Source organism: Tupaia chinensis, unplaced genomic scaffold (genome assembly GCF_000334495.1).
Source record: "Tupaia chinensis unplaced genomic scaffold, TupChi_1.0 Scaffold144741_1, whole genome shotgun sequence".
NCBI classification, from domain to species: domain Eukaryota; kingdom Metazoa; phylum Chordata; class Mammalia; order Scandentia; family Tupaiidae; genus Tupaia; species Tupaia belangeri.
Genome location: NW_006204601.1, coordinates 70725 through 83066, shown reverse-complemented (window position 1 = coordinate 83066; position 12342 = coordinate 70725). Strand labels below are relative to the sequence as shown.

Genomic DNA, 12342 nt, shown 5'->3' with positions numbered 1-12342 from the left:
ATTATTTTAGTCAATTCAAAACACAAATTAATTAATGAATGCATGCTGAGAATGGTTTGGGAAATGGATCAAAAGGGCATTTCATAAGGTGGCACAGCAAGGACAAAGATTTGGCAGGGGAGAGAAACAATGCTGGCCCAGAAACTGGAATTTGGTGGGGCGCTGCCTTAGTAAAGTGCCAAAGAAGAGTTAGAATAGAGAGAGGATTAGAGGGAAGGTTGTTCACTGTATCCTGTTTGGGCCTTGGGGACTGAAAGATCCCACTTGGGACAGTCGTGTTCCTTCTTGCCCTGAGGGTTCCGGTCTGACCCTAAATTGACAGCGGAGCCCATGGCAGCAATGGGAATGCGTGTGCTGACACCTACCGACCTTCGGAGGCAAGGCAGCCACTTGGCGCCTCCTCGCTCACTCCAGGGAGATGAATGACCCACAGTTTCCAGACCCGTGTTCTCTCTTTCAGCAGTTCTCTAACTTGGGGAGGAAGTCCTGGGGGCCATTTGGGGTTTGATGCAGCAGTGCTGGGACAGGGGGTCTTAATCTCTACTGCTAAGTGCTTGATCAGACACCAGAAAATTCTTGAAATCTACTGAACCCAAATCTTGCCCATCCTGGCCACACTCTGAGATTTGCTTGGATTTAGAGCCATGGGTGGGGATATTCCCAGCTTCCCTGAGCTTATCATCTACTCTGAGAGACAGTAAGTAAATCCCAGGCTATTTGATAAATAAACTCTAAAGACATCCCAAGATGCTGCCACTGCATGGGAGCTAACAGGTTCCAGTTCTGGGATAGGAAAGCTGGACCGGCAGGTTCGGAAAGGGCTGGTTGAAGAGGTGAAATCTGAGGCAGCCCTTGGAGAATGGCTCCAGTCTTGATCAACAGGGAAGGGAGAACATACAACAAGCAGAGGGAATGAGGGGGATGCTAGAACTTCCATTTCCAGTAATGACAAGTGAGGCTATTAAGACCAACCTTTCTACTGCATACAGTGTAAATGCTGAATTAAAGCTTTTTTTCTTTTCTTTTAAAAATTTGCCAGAGGGCATATGTGCTTGCTGAAGAATCAGAGAGAGAGAGAAAGAACCCCCTATGAGGGATAGTCACACTGCAATCCCTTCTCTTCTATTTCTCCCTCATTTTGGAATTTGGGGCAGGCACACACATGTACCTGGTGTGTTTTAAGCCACCAGGTCTGGGACTCAAATCACATAGTCAGTCATGTGTAATCTACCTGCCTTAATCACCACACTACCAGCTGGCTCATAAAGGATTTTAAATCTCTTTAGTAATATTACAGATATTAGGGGCCGGCAGGTGGCATGGTGGCTGGGGATACTGGATTCTCACATGGCCTACTGTGGTTCTAGTCCTGGACCTGGTGGCTTGCTTTATCATTTTCCTTCTCTCTCTCTCACACTTTGTCCCTCTCTGGTCAAATTTAAATAAATAAATAAATAAATAAATAAATAAATAAATAAGAAAGGATAAATCTGTTTTAAAAATAGTATTACAGATATTTAACAAGAGATTCATTTTTTTTTTAATGGAAAGGATTTTGGCATAGGGTGTGTGTTCGCCAGAAAGACAGAGAGAGACAGAGACAGAAAGTGAGAAATCACCCTCCCAGGGAGGATGACCACGCTGCAATCCTTTCTCCTCCATTCTCTTCTCGGGATCTTGGGCATGCACACGTACACGCACCTGGAGTGAGTTTAAGCCACCGAGTCCAGGACTCGAACTGCAGTTGACTACATGGGAGTTCAGTGACATGGCCATTACGCCAACTGCTGGTTCAGGGAGATAAATTTTTAGACCAAAGCCTAATTCCAGAGGATATGCCTAGTGTTTCTGTCAAGCCATGGGACTAGGATCAAACCACAAGTGTCTATGTAGGATTTGTCTCTCTCTCTCTCTTTCTCTCTCTCTCTTTTTAAAATAATTATCTAACTGTATTTATTATTATTATTTTCCAGTTTGATCAGAGAGAGAAAGTGAGAAAGCAAACCACCAGGTCTGAGACTCCCAACCTTATGGGAGTCTAACGCCTTTAAACACCATGCCACCTGCTGGCCCCAGGATTTGGCTCTCTTAACTGCTAGGCTATGGGGCCAGCCTCTGTTGACTTTTTTTTTAAGTTTATTTTTTTTAATTTACCTACCCCAGTCTCAGCTGGCCTAGGTCATGATCATGCACACACATTGGGCCTGCTCAGGAAGGTCCCAGGACACGAACTCACCTTTCCCACGTGTATCTAGTTCCTTCACTGGTGGATCACCACCTGATCCCCACAATGGGCTGATAGTAAGTAAAGAGTATCCTCAATGACATGGGTGAGCCTCATCCAATCAGTTGAAAGGTCTTAAGAATAAAATTGCAGTTTCTTGCTATAGAAAAAAATTCTGCCCCAAGAATGCAGCACCAGCCGCTAAGAGTTTCCAGCCACGGTCTACCCTGTTGATTTCACACTTGCCAGCCCCTGCTATCATGCATGCGCCCTATAGCTAAAAATCTCTCCAAAAAAAAAATTGTTGTTTATTTAATTTTATTCATTATTATTGTTTTAATTTGGTCAGAGGGAGTGAGAGACACACACAAAAAGAGGGAGAGAGCGGGGAAATAAGAAAGCAAGTCACTGGGTCCAAGACTCAAACTACAATCAGCCATGTGGCAGTCCAGCACCTCAACCACCATGCCATCTGCCGGCCCCCATGCCAGGTACTGTTGTATGCGTGCCCAAAATCCCGAGAGAAGAATGGAGAAGGGATTGCAGTATGGCCATTCCTTTTGGGAGGTGATTTCTCACATTCCCTCTCACAGTCGTTCTGCCTCTCTCAAGTGAATACACATGCCCTATGGCAAAAAAAAAAAGCTTAAATAATACATTTATTTTTCTATTGTTAATTAGTCTCTTGTTATAGGGTGCCAGTCATGAGTCTTGTGACAGCTGAGGAACACATCACTTTTTCTCTCCTACATGCACAACAAATCAATAAATGTTAACCTTGGTTTAAAAAGAAAAAATTGGATGATTAGAGAATTAGAAGCCAGGACCAGCAGTTGACGTAATGGCTATGTCGCTGGCACCAGAAAGACAGAGAGAGACCGAGAGACAGAAAGTGAGAAATCACCCCCCACACCGCAATCCCTTCTCCTCTGTTCTCATCTCGGGATTATGGACACACAGGCACATGCACCCGGTGCAAGTTTAAGCCATTGGGTCCAGGACTAGAACCGCAGTCTCTACATAGGAGTCCAGTGACAAAGCCATTACAACTGCTGGTCCCCACCCAGCATGAGTTTTAAGCCACTAAGTCTGGTACTTGAACCGTGGTTGACTATGTGGGAGTCCAGCAATGCATTCACTAGGCCATCTGCTGGTCCTAGTGTAACAAATCTTTTAAAAATATTAAACACATTGACACTTTCAGTTGATAACAACATCATAAGGAAAAAGAACTGGAATGAAATAAAATTTAAGCTTGTAACTAACCACTCTGGAATTATTTAAGACAAACTCTCGATGATTAGGAAAAAAACTTAAAAAAAAAAAAAAAACTCTCAATAGAGAGAGAGAGAGAATTAGAAGCCATATATCATGTAAGGGGAAAAATGGTCTTGATTATTTCAGAGAGACGGTAAGGCGGCATTTCCGTACCCACACTGGAACCAGACTGTCCAGTTTACGCTGGCTCTTCCCTCTCTTACCTGTGTCACACTAGGCAAGAGACTTAAACCACTTTCTGTCTGTTATAAGAATAGCGTTAGGGACCAGCAGTTGGCATAATGGCTATGTCGCTGGACTCCCATGTAGTTGATCGCGGTTCGAGTCCCAGGTCCAGTGGCTTAAACTCACACTGGGTGTGGGTGATTGTGTGCCCAAGATCCTGAGAGAGAATAGAGGAGAAGGGATTGCGGTGTGGCCATCTTCCCTGGGGGGTGATTTCTCACTTTCTATCTCTGTCTCTCTCTGTCTTTCTGGCGAGTGCACGTACCCTATAGCAAAAACCTCTCCAAAAAAGAAAAGAATGTTAGCTGCCATCATTTACTTGCCTCTAACCCGCAGTCCAAACACCACAAACTCCAAAGGATTTTGAGGTGAGATCATTTGAATATATTATAGTACACCAACTGTGAGCAAATGATGAACCAATAGGCAATTGCACTTCAGGCGTTGCTTATTTTAAATCTCCTACACTCTTGCTAAGGGACTCTGGCTGTGTGATGGCCCCGGAAGTGTCTAGGAAATGGGAAGGCCCACATCTGGCACAGAGCTTTCCCTGCACAGAATTTTGTCTCCGACTCCCCAAAACTCTAGGGCGATGCTTGCGCCTGCCCTGGGGCCTCCAGGTCCAGCAGAGGGCGCTATAGCCTCAGAATGCAATCCTCAGCTGGTCTTTCTCCACTGGGTACGGGCCAGGGGCGGAGGGTCTGACTCCAATCAGACCCTTTGTCTCAGCTAGCCCTTTTCTCCAAGCATTCAGCAAACCACATCACCATTGCTGGTTCATTTTCCAAACCTCGCCCTGTTCTGCAAAGCATTTGCCGAAGGGCTCGGCTCTCTAGACCTCCCTTCCTTGAACCCCAGAAGCTTCATTTCAACAATGAATCATCCCCGCCTTACGGGCTCTGTTACTGTTTCCAAATTCCATGGCAGCACAGCTGTAAACCTACTTCTCACTCTCCAAAGAGCCTTCTGCCAGCCACCCACAGCCTTCTGAACTTCTTCAGTCTTGCTCCAACTGCTCCAGAAAAAAGTCACTCACTTCACCAGGTTTATTTCTACCCTAAGTTGCTGGAGGGAAAGGCCTATGCTGTTTCTTTCCGTCAGTCTTTCAGTGAACAATTGTTTGGTGCTAAGGTTAGCATCAAGCAGGGAAGACAGCCAGCCTTTATGGAATACCTACTGTGTGTCAGTTCTAAGTGCATCGTTCTAAGCACTTTCCATAATTCTCCCAATAACTCTGTCAGGGCAGTTAGGCCCATTTTACAGATGAGACCGTTTGGGCACAGAGTGGTTAAGAAACCACAGATGGGGTCAGCTGGCGGCATGATGGTTAAGGGATCTGGAGCCCACATGGCTAACTGTGCAGTTCAGGTCCCGGATCAGGTGGCTTGAAGAACATGCTGGATGCATGTGCATGCGTGCCCTAAATCCTGAGAAAGAGGAATGGAGGGAAAAAGGTTTGCAATGTGGCCATCCCCCCTGGGGTGATTTCTCATTTCCCCCCTCTATCTCTGTATCTGTCTCTTTCTGGTGAGTGTGTGTGCCCTATAGCAAGTTTTAAAACAAGGGAGAGATGGGCCAGCACATAGTATGGTGGCTAAGCCACTGAACCCCACAGACTCGGCAGTTTGAGTCCCAGAACAGGCAGTTTGAACGCTGAACATGTGTGGATGTGTGCTCAAAATCCTGAGGGAAGAATAGAGGAAAAGGGATTGCGGCTTCGGTATCCTACCAAGAAGGTGATTTCTCACCTTCTCTTTCTCTCTATCTCTCTCCAGCGAGTACATAAGCCCTGTGGCAAAGTATCTACAAAAGAGAGAGAAAGAGAGGCCACAGGGAGCCAGCAGGTGGTGTGGTGGTTAAGGCTACTGGACTCCCACATGGCTGACCACAGTTCGAGTCCGAGACCTAGCAGCTTACATTCTCACTTTCCTTCTCTCTGTCTCTCTCTGATCAACTTTATTAAAAATAATAATAATAAAATAATAATAACAACAGTGAATAAAATTAAATAAAAAATAATTCTTTAAAACAGAGATGAGAGAGAGACCACAGATAGCGGTTAAGGTCACACAGCTAGTGATTGAACCAGTATTCAAACACAAGCAATCCGATTTCAACAACTGGACTTTCATCCACACACCCTGCCCCCTCACGTTTTACTTATTTATTTCATGAGAGAAAGAAAAAAGAAAGACAAACACTCTTAGCAAGATTTCATGATGAGAGCTGCGCCCCCGACTTTCTCAGCTGGTCAGGGTCACGGGCACACGTATGCACACATGTGCAGGTTGACCAGGGAACAGACCCTGACCTTCCATGGGCATCCAGCACTGCAGAGTATTGTACTACTGCTGTACCACCAAGCCGGGCCACAGTGGGCTGTTGTGTTTTGTTTTTGCCATAGGGCATGTGTACTTATTGAAGGGGGGGGGAGTGAGAAATCACTCCCCACTCCCAAGGGGGAGAGCCACACTGCAATGCCTTCTCCATTCCTCACTCAGGATTTTGGGCACACATGCACACATGCCTGGCCATGTTTTTCAAGCCACCTGGTCTAGGACTTGAACTGTGCAGTTGGCCATGTGGGATCCAGCTGCCTAAACCATTACAGCACAGGCTGGCCCCAAATAGGCTTTTGGGTTTTTTGGGGTTTTTTTAAGAATTATTTTACTTTATCTATTCATTTTCTTATTGTAGTTTGAGCAGAGAGGAATAGAGTAAGAGAGTGAGAGAAAGTGAGGAAAGCAGGCCACTAGGTTTGCTTTTTAAACAAGATGTTATCTGGACTTTTAGTGTAGACCTCAGACTCATCCCTGTTCTCTAGAACTGTGTTGTCCAGTATAGTAACCACTAGCCACAGGTGACTAGTGAGCACGTGACTGATTCACCTTGAGATGTGCTGTAAGTGCAAAGTACACTCAATTCCAAACACCTAATTTTAAAAATAAAAAAAGGTAAAATATAGCAAGATAGCATTAATAGTTTTTATGTTGATTATATGTGGAAATGATCATATTTGGGACCTGTCGGGTTAAATGAACTGTAGTATTAGAATGATCTCCACCTGTTTGTTTTTACTTTTTAAACTGTGACTACTAGCACATTTCAAGTGTACACGTGCTAGGGACTAGCAGGTGGTGTGGTGGTTAAGGCGCTGGACACTCCCACATGGCTGACCACGGTTCAAGTCCTGGACCTGGTGGCTTGCTTTCTCACTTTCCTCTCTCTCTCTCTGTATGAATGAATAAATAAATAAATCTTAAAAAAAAAAAAAAAAGGGTACACGCGCTCATACTCTATTTCCGTGGGGCAGAGCTACTCTGGGAGCTTTCAGCACAGTGGAGAGACAGGTGAGCCAGCAGATGGCGTGGTGGTCAAGGAGGCAGGATCTCACAGAGCCGACTGCACGGTTTGTGTCCTGGACCCAGTGGCCTGCAAAATACACCAGGCACTCGTGTGCATGTGTGTGTGTGTGTGTGTGTGTGTGTGTTTGAGTCCCAAGAGGAGCATGAAAGAGAAGGGATTGACCATCACTCACAGAGGCTGATTTCTCACTTTCTCGCTCTCCCTCTTCTTTCTGCCTCTCTCAGCAAGCGCATGTAGCCTATAACAAAAACTGGAAAAAGAAAGGATGGTGGCTAGCTGGTGGCATGGTGGTTAAGGCACTGGACTCCCACATGGCTGACCACAGTTCGAGTCCCATACCTGGCAGCTTGCTTTCTCACTTTCTCTCTTGTGAGTATATGTGCCCTCTAGTAAATTAAAAATAAAAATAATAAGAAGAAATAAATTAAATAAATAACTAAAAAAGAAAGGTTTGGGGGCTGGCAGGTGGCGTGGTGGTTAAGGGCGCTGGACTCCCATATGGCTGACCGCTGTTCAAGTCCTGGTTCTGGCGACTTGCTTTGTCTCTTTCTCTCTCTCTCTCACTCTGTCTCTCTCTGGTTAAATTTAACAAAATAAATAAATAAAGTTAAATAAAATAATTCTTTAAAAAAATAAAAAGAAAGGATGGGTCAGCTGGTGGCAGGTGGTTAAAGAGGCTGGATTTCACATAGCCAACTGTGCAGTTCAAGTACCAGACAACAGCTTGAAAAACACTCCAGATGCATGAGCATGTGTGCCCAAAATCCCAAAAGGAGGGAGAAATGGAGAAGAGATTATGGTGTGACTATCACCCATGTATCTACACGCACTCCAAGTGAGTTTGGAGAGCCCATCAAAAGTTGGTTAAATAAAATTAAATAAATAATTCTTTAAAAAAAAAAAAAGTTGGTTAAAAGAGTGTGAGCTGCCCTTTTCATCTCCTAAACTTAAACCACACTCCTCATTTGCTTGGGTAGTGTACTATCACTGGGGAGAGGGCCACCCAAGGCCACCCGGCCCATCTCAGCTCAACCATGACCCCCGGCAATCTCTAAATCATCCTCGCTCTATTCCCTTCATAGCCAGAGGACTGCCAGGAGACATCCCTTCCCACCACCACACCAACCAGAATCCCTGACTCCCCCACAGAGCTGTAGTGGGGCTGAGATGACCCCAGGGGAGGCTTCCTCCGTCTACCTTGTCTTGTCCTTCACCAGCTCAGAGTGTCCACCCCACGGATTCGTTAAGGCCCAGGAAGAATGCCCTTGAGGATGGACTCTTCTTTTCCAGGAATATTCAGGCCCAATCACTGGGAAGGAAAGGCCTTGTGGATGTAGGAGGTGTAGACCCAGCTAAAGATAGTCTTCTTGGGAACCAGCAGTTAGCGTAATGGCTATGTCGCTGGACTCCCACGTAGTCGACCGCGGTTCGTGTCCCGGACCCGGTGGCTTAAATCTCACGCTGGGCGCGTGTGCGTGCGTGCCCAGGATCCCGAGAGGAGAATGGAGAAGAAGGGATTGCGGCGTGACCATCCCCCCTGGGGGGTGATTTTTCGCTTTCTGTCTCTATGTCTCTCTCTGTCTGTCTGGCGAGCGCACGCGCCCTACAGTGAAAATCTCTCAAAAAAAAAAAAAAAAGATAGTCTTCTTCATTCCTCAACAGCTTTGGAGCCCCCACTGTACCAAGGGCTCCCCCTGGTGGGGACAGGACAAGCCTGCCAGTGACGGGGGAAGAGGGGAGGACCCTAGAGGAACTAATATGGGTCAAGGGCTTAGAGACCATCCTAACACTTTCCTCCTCCCACTCCAGATCCCTCTACCTGCCTAGGGGACCAGATGCTGAAGAATGGATTTGCATGAGCTTAAAAGGGACCCAGGCATTCCAGCAACTCTTTTTCATATTTCGAGCTTGTGCCACCCTGCCACTGCCTGGCTAGGGTTGAATCAGAAGCCTCTAAGTCCCCAGCCCTATGCCGAGGGCCCTCTGAATGAGGAGGAAGCTCAAATTGGAGCGTTAAGGGTCTAGCTGAGAGGAGAGAAGTGGTGAGTCCTCGACTTAATTCCAGGCAGAACCTCTTTCCCACCTCACCACTTGCCTGCTACAGCACCAGCTCACCCTCAGTTCTTCCTAAAAACCTCTTCCCTCCACCTCTCCCTTCTGCTGATCCAAAAGCTAAGCGTGATTTGGAGAGGGTGTGGCAAGTAGGCCGAGTGGAGGAAAGGGGTCATGTTGATTGAGGAGGATGTCCCCCCCAGACTAGGCAATGCCAGCTCCATCTCTCCAGGCCCCCCAATTGCCCTTGGTTTGGCCCATCCCAGTGCCTTGTTCTTTGGACAACTGGGAGGGAGACGACAGAGCCTCTGCCGGCTGGGGTGGGGGGAAGAAAGGAGGGGCCTGGGGGGAAGAGGGGGAAGGGGAGCCCAGGCTGGGAGCCTCGTGAGGTTGAAGGCTGGGTTTGGGAGGTGAGGGCCAGCGTCCCGTCCCGTGGTCCCGTGGGGGGATATGCAAAGAATTGCTAATTGCAAGTAAACGAGGCCTCGGCGTGGGGGAGGGGTCAGTCTCCCGGCTGTCAGGGGCTACAGCCTCTTTGAGTGCTGGGTAAGGCCAGGCCAGCCCACTCTTCTCATGTAAAGCAGCTTTTTGTCTGGGGGAGCCAGGGCTGGGGCCAGGGCTGGGGAAGGGGCCCAAGCCATTAGCAAGTTTCTTGTTCCCCAGAAAGGGAGAAGGGTGCCGAGGCCTTCTGGGAGTGAGAACACCCCTCCCTTCTTCACCCTCAAGCTTTTTATGTGGGGTGGATGGGGTGCTCCCAGCAGGAGGGGCTGAGCCTGGGATCCCAGCACACTCCTTGCTGGGCTGTGGGAAAAAACTGAACACAAAGAAGGGGGCCGGCCCAGCTGAGGGGACACAGGGCAGCTCTGATCCCGGGATGCCCTGAGGTTGGAATGCCCATCTCTGGAGCCCCTTTTCCTCAGAGAAGGTTCTGTGACCACACGTGATGACCATCTTATCTGGTCATCTGGGCCCATTCCAGACCTTCTCACCTACTTTGCAAACCCTCCCTAAACTTTCGTGCTATATGGGGGGGAGGGGGTGCAGTCTTTAGGGCCTAAGCCTGCTTCCTAACTGAGCCTACCCAGAGGGAGAAGGAATCAAGCCTGTGGAGAAATCTCTCTAAACATAGGGACAGAGGAATAATGCTTCTAGACCCAGGGACCACATAACCTTTTAAAGACCTGAGAGGGGCCAGCAGGTAACATGGTGGTTGAGGGCGCTGGACTCCCACATGACCAACCACGGTTCAAGTCCCAGACCTGGCAGCTTCCTTTTTCACTTTCTCTCTCTCTTGCTATGTCCCTCTCTGGTCAAATTAAAATAAATAAATACATAAAATGAATAAAGTTAAATAAAATAATTCTTTTTTAAAACAAAGTTTTTTTAAAAAAGACCTGAGAGTATTTTTGCTTTCTAACTCAGATGCCCCATCTTAGAAGCCTCTTTTGGGTAAATTATATAACCTACTGACCTGTTTTCCAATCTGTAAAATGGAGACATCAAGGACCATCCTCTTACAATTCTTTGAAGATACAGAGAGACAACGCACATGGCATGGTAGCCCCTGGTTCTCAATGTGTTCCCCTTCGCCCAGATCCATTGGAGGTTGTGTTCAGGCCCAGTCAGGTAGCACTGTGCAGTCACGGAGCCAGATGGGAAGACCCCAGCTTCTGATCCTGTCTGGACCTGTCGGCTTGAACATGCTCATGGATACACCCATGATCCTGACCAGCCAGAAGGCTGTGGGCAGGAGATCAGGCATGGTGAGACCCGGCATGGTGAGACCCGGCATGGTGAAACCCTATCAAGGGTACCTGACTTTCTCTCTCTCACGAAATAAGCATGGATACACATGCATTCTAAAGATAGTGACATCTTGATATCGCACATTCATAAACACTTCACAATTTCCAGAATGTATTATGTATTCTTTTAGCAATAGGATCTAGGGCCAGCAGGTGGTGTGGTGATTAAGGCACTAGATTCCGATATGGCCTACCATGGTTCAAGTCCTGAACCTAGCAACTTGTTTTCTCATTTCCTCTCTCTTGCTCTCTGGTGAGCACACGTGCCTTATAGCAAATTAATAATAATGATGATAATAAATAAATAAAGTTAAAATAAATCATTCTTTTTTAGAGATTTTTACTATAGGGTGCATGCACTCGCTAGAGAGAGAGACAGAGAGATAAAGTGAGAAATCACACCCTCCTGTGGTTGGCCATGCCACAACTCTTTCTTCTCCATTCTCTCAGAATTTTTTTTTTTTATAATTCTTTTTTTTGGAGAGGTTTTTGCTATAGGGTGCGTGCGCTCGCCAGACAGAGAGAGACATAGAGACAGAAAGCGAGAAATCACCCCCCAGAGGGGATGGTCACGCTGCAATCTCTTCTCCTCCATTCTCCTCTTGGGATCTTGGGCACGCACGCACACGTGCCCGGCATGAGTTTTAAGCCACCGGGTCCGGGATGTGAACCGCGGTCGACTACGTGGGAGTCCAGTGACATAGCCATTACGCTAACTGCTGGTTCCCTCCTCTCAGGATTTTGAGCACACATGCACATGTGCCTAATGTGAATTTAAGCCACCAGGTCCAGGACTCATACCACAGCCGACCACGTGAAAGTCTAGCAACATTATACCATCTGCTGGTCCCAAAATAAATCATTCTTTTTTGTTTTTAAAACAAAGATTTTTAAAAAGAAAAGAGAATGAGAATAAAGAGATTAACCTGGCATATAGCAGTCAGTAAATGCTAGCCTCGTGGAAGGAAAGGGGAACTCGGGCCCTAGTTTGAGGTCACCTTTGAAAATGAGTTTTATGGAGAAGGGCGCAGGCAGAGGCCCTGTGCCGTGACACCTCGTGTTGGACAAGACGTGTGTGCGGACTTCAGCTGCTGCCGAGAGCACGTGTGCACCCCGACTCCCCAGGGCGGCTCTTGGGCTCTCCAGAGGCAGACAACACCAGGCCTTGTGGGACAGAGGACCCACGTGCTTGCTACCCCAAACCACAGGCCCAGGAAAGGAGGGTTTCCTGTGTGGACTCTGCTGCAAAGTCAGTGTCACTGTACTGGCGCTTTTTATAGTCCCAGGTGACGGGGGAGCCCCACATACATATCTCTCCATTCCTGTGTGCCAAACCCACAGTTAGCAGATGGGGTTCAAGTTCCAGGACAAGAGCTGCTGAGCTGTCTGCTG

General features: G+C 47.3%; 1 protein-coding gene across 1 annotated transcript in view; it reads left to right on the top strand.

The window, feature by feature from the left end:
• Positions 1-644: 644 nt before the first annotated feature.
• Positions 645-12342, top strand: part of FZD2 (frizzled class receptor 2) — a 45243-nt gene continuing 33545 nt past the window's right edge. Inside the window, 2 exon segments of the mRNA XM_006167408.2 lie at positions 645-697; positions 10740-10908. Of these exon segments, the coding sequence (XP_006167470.1) occupies positions 645-697; positions 10740-10908 (222 nt within the window).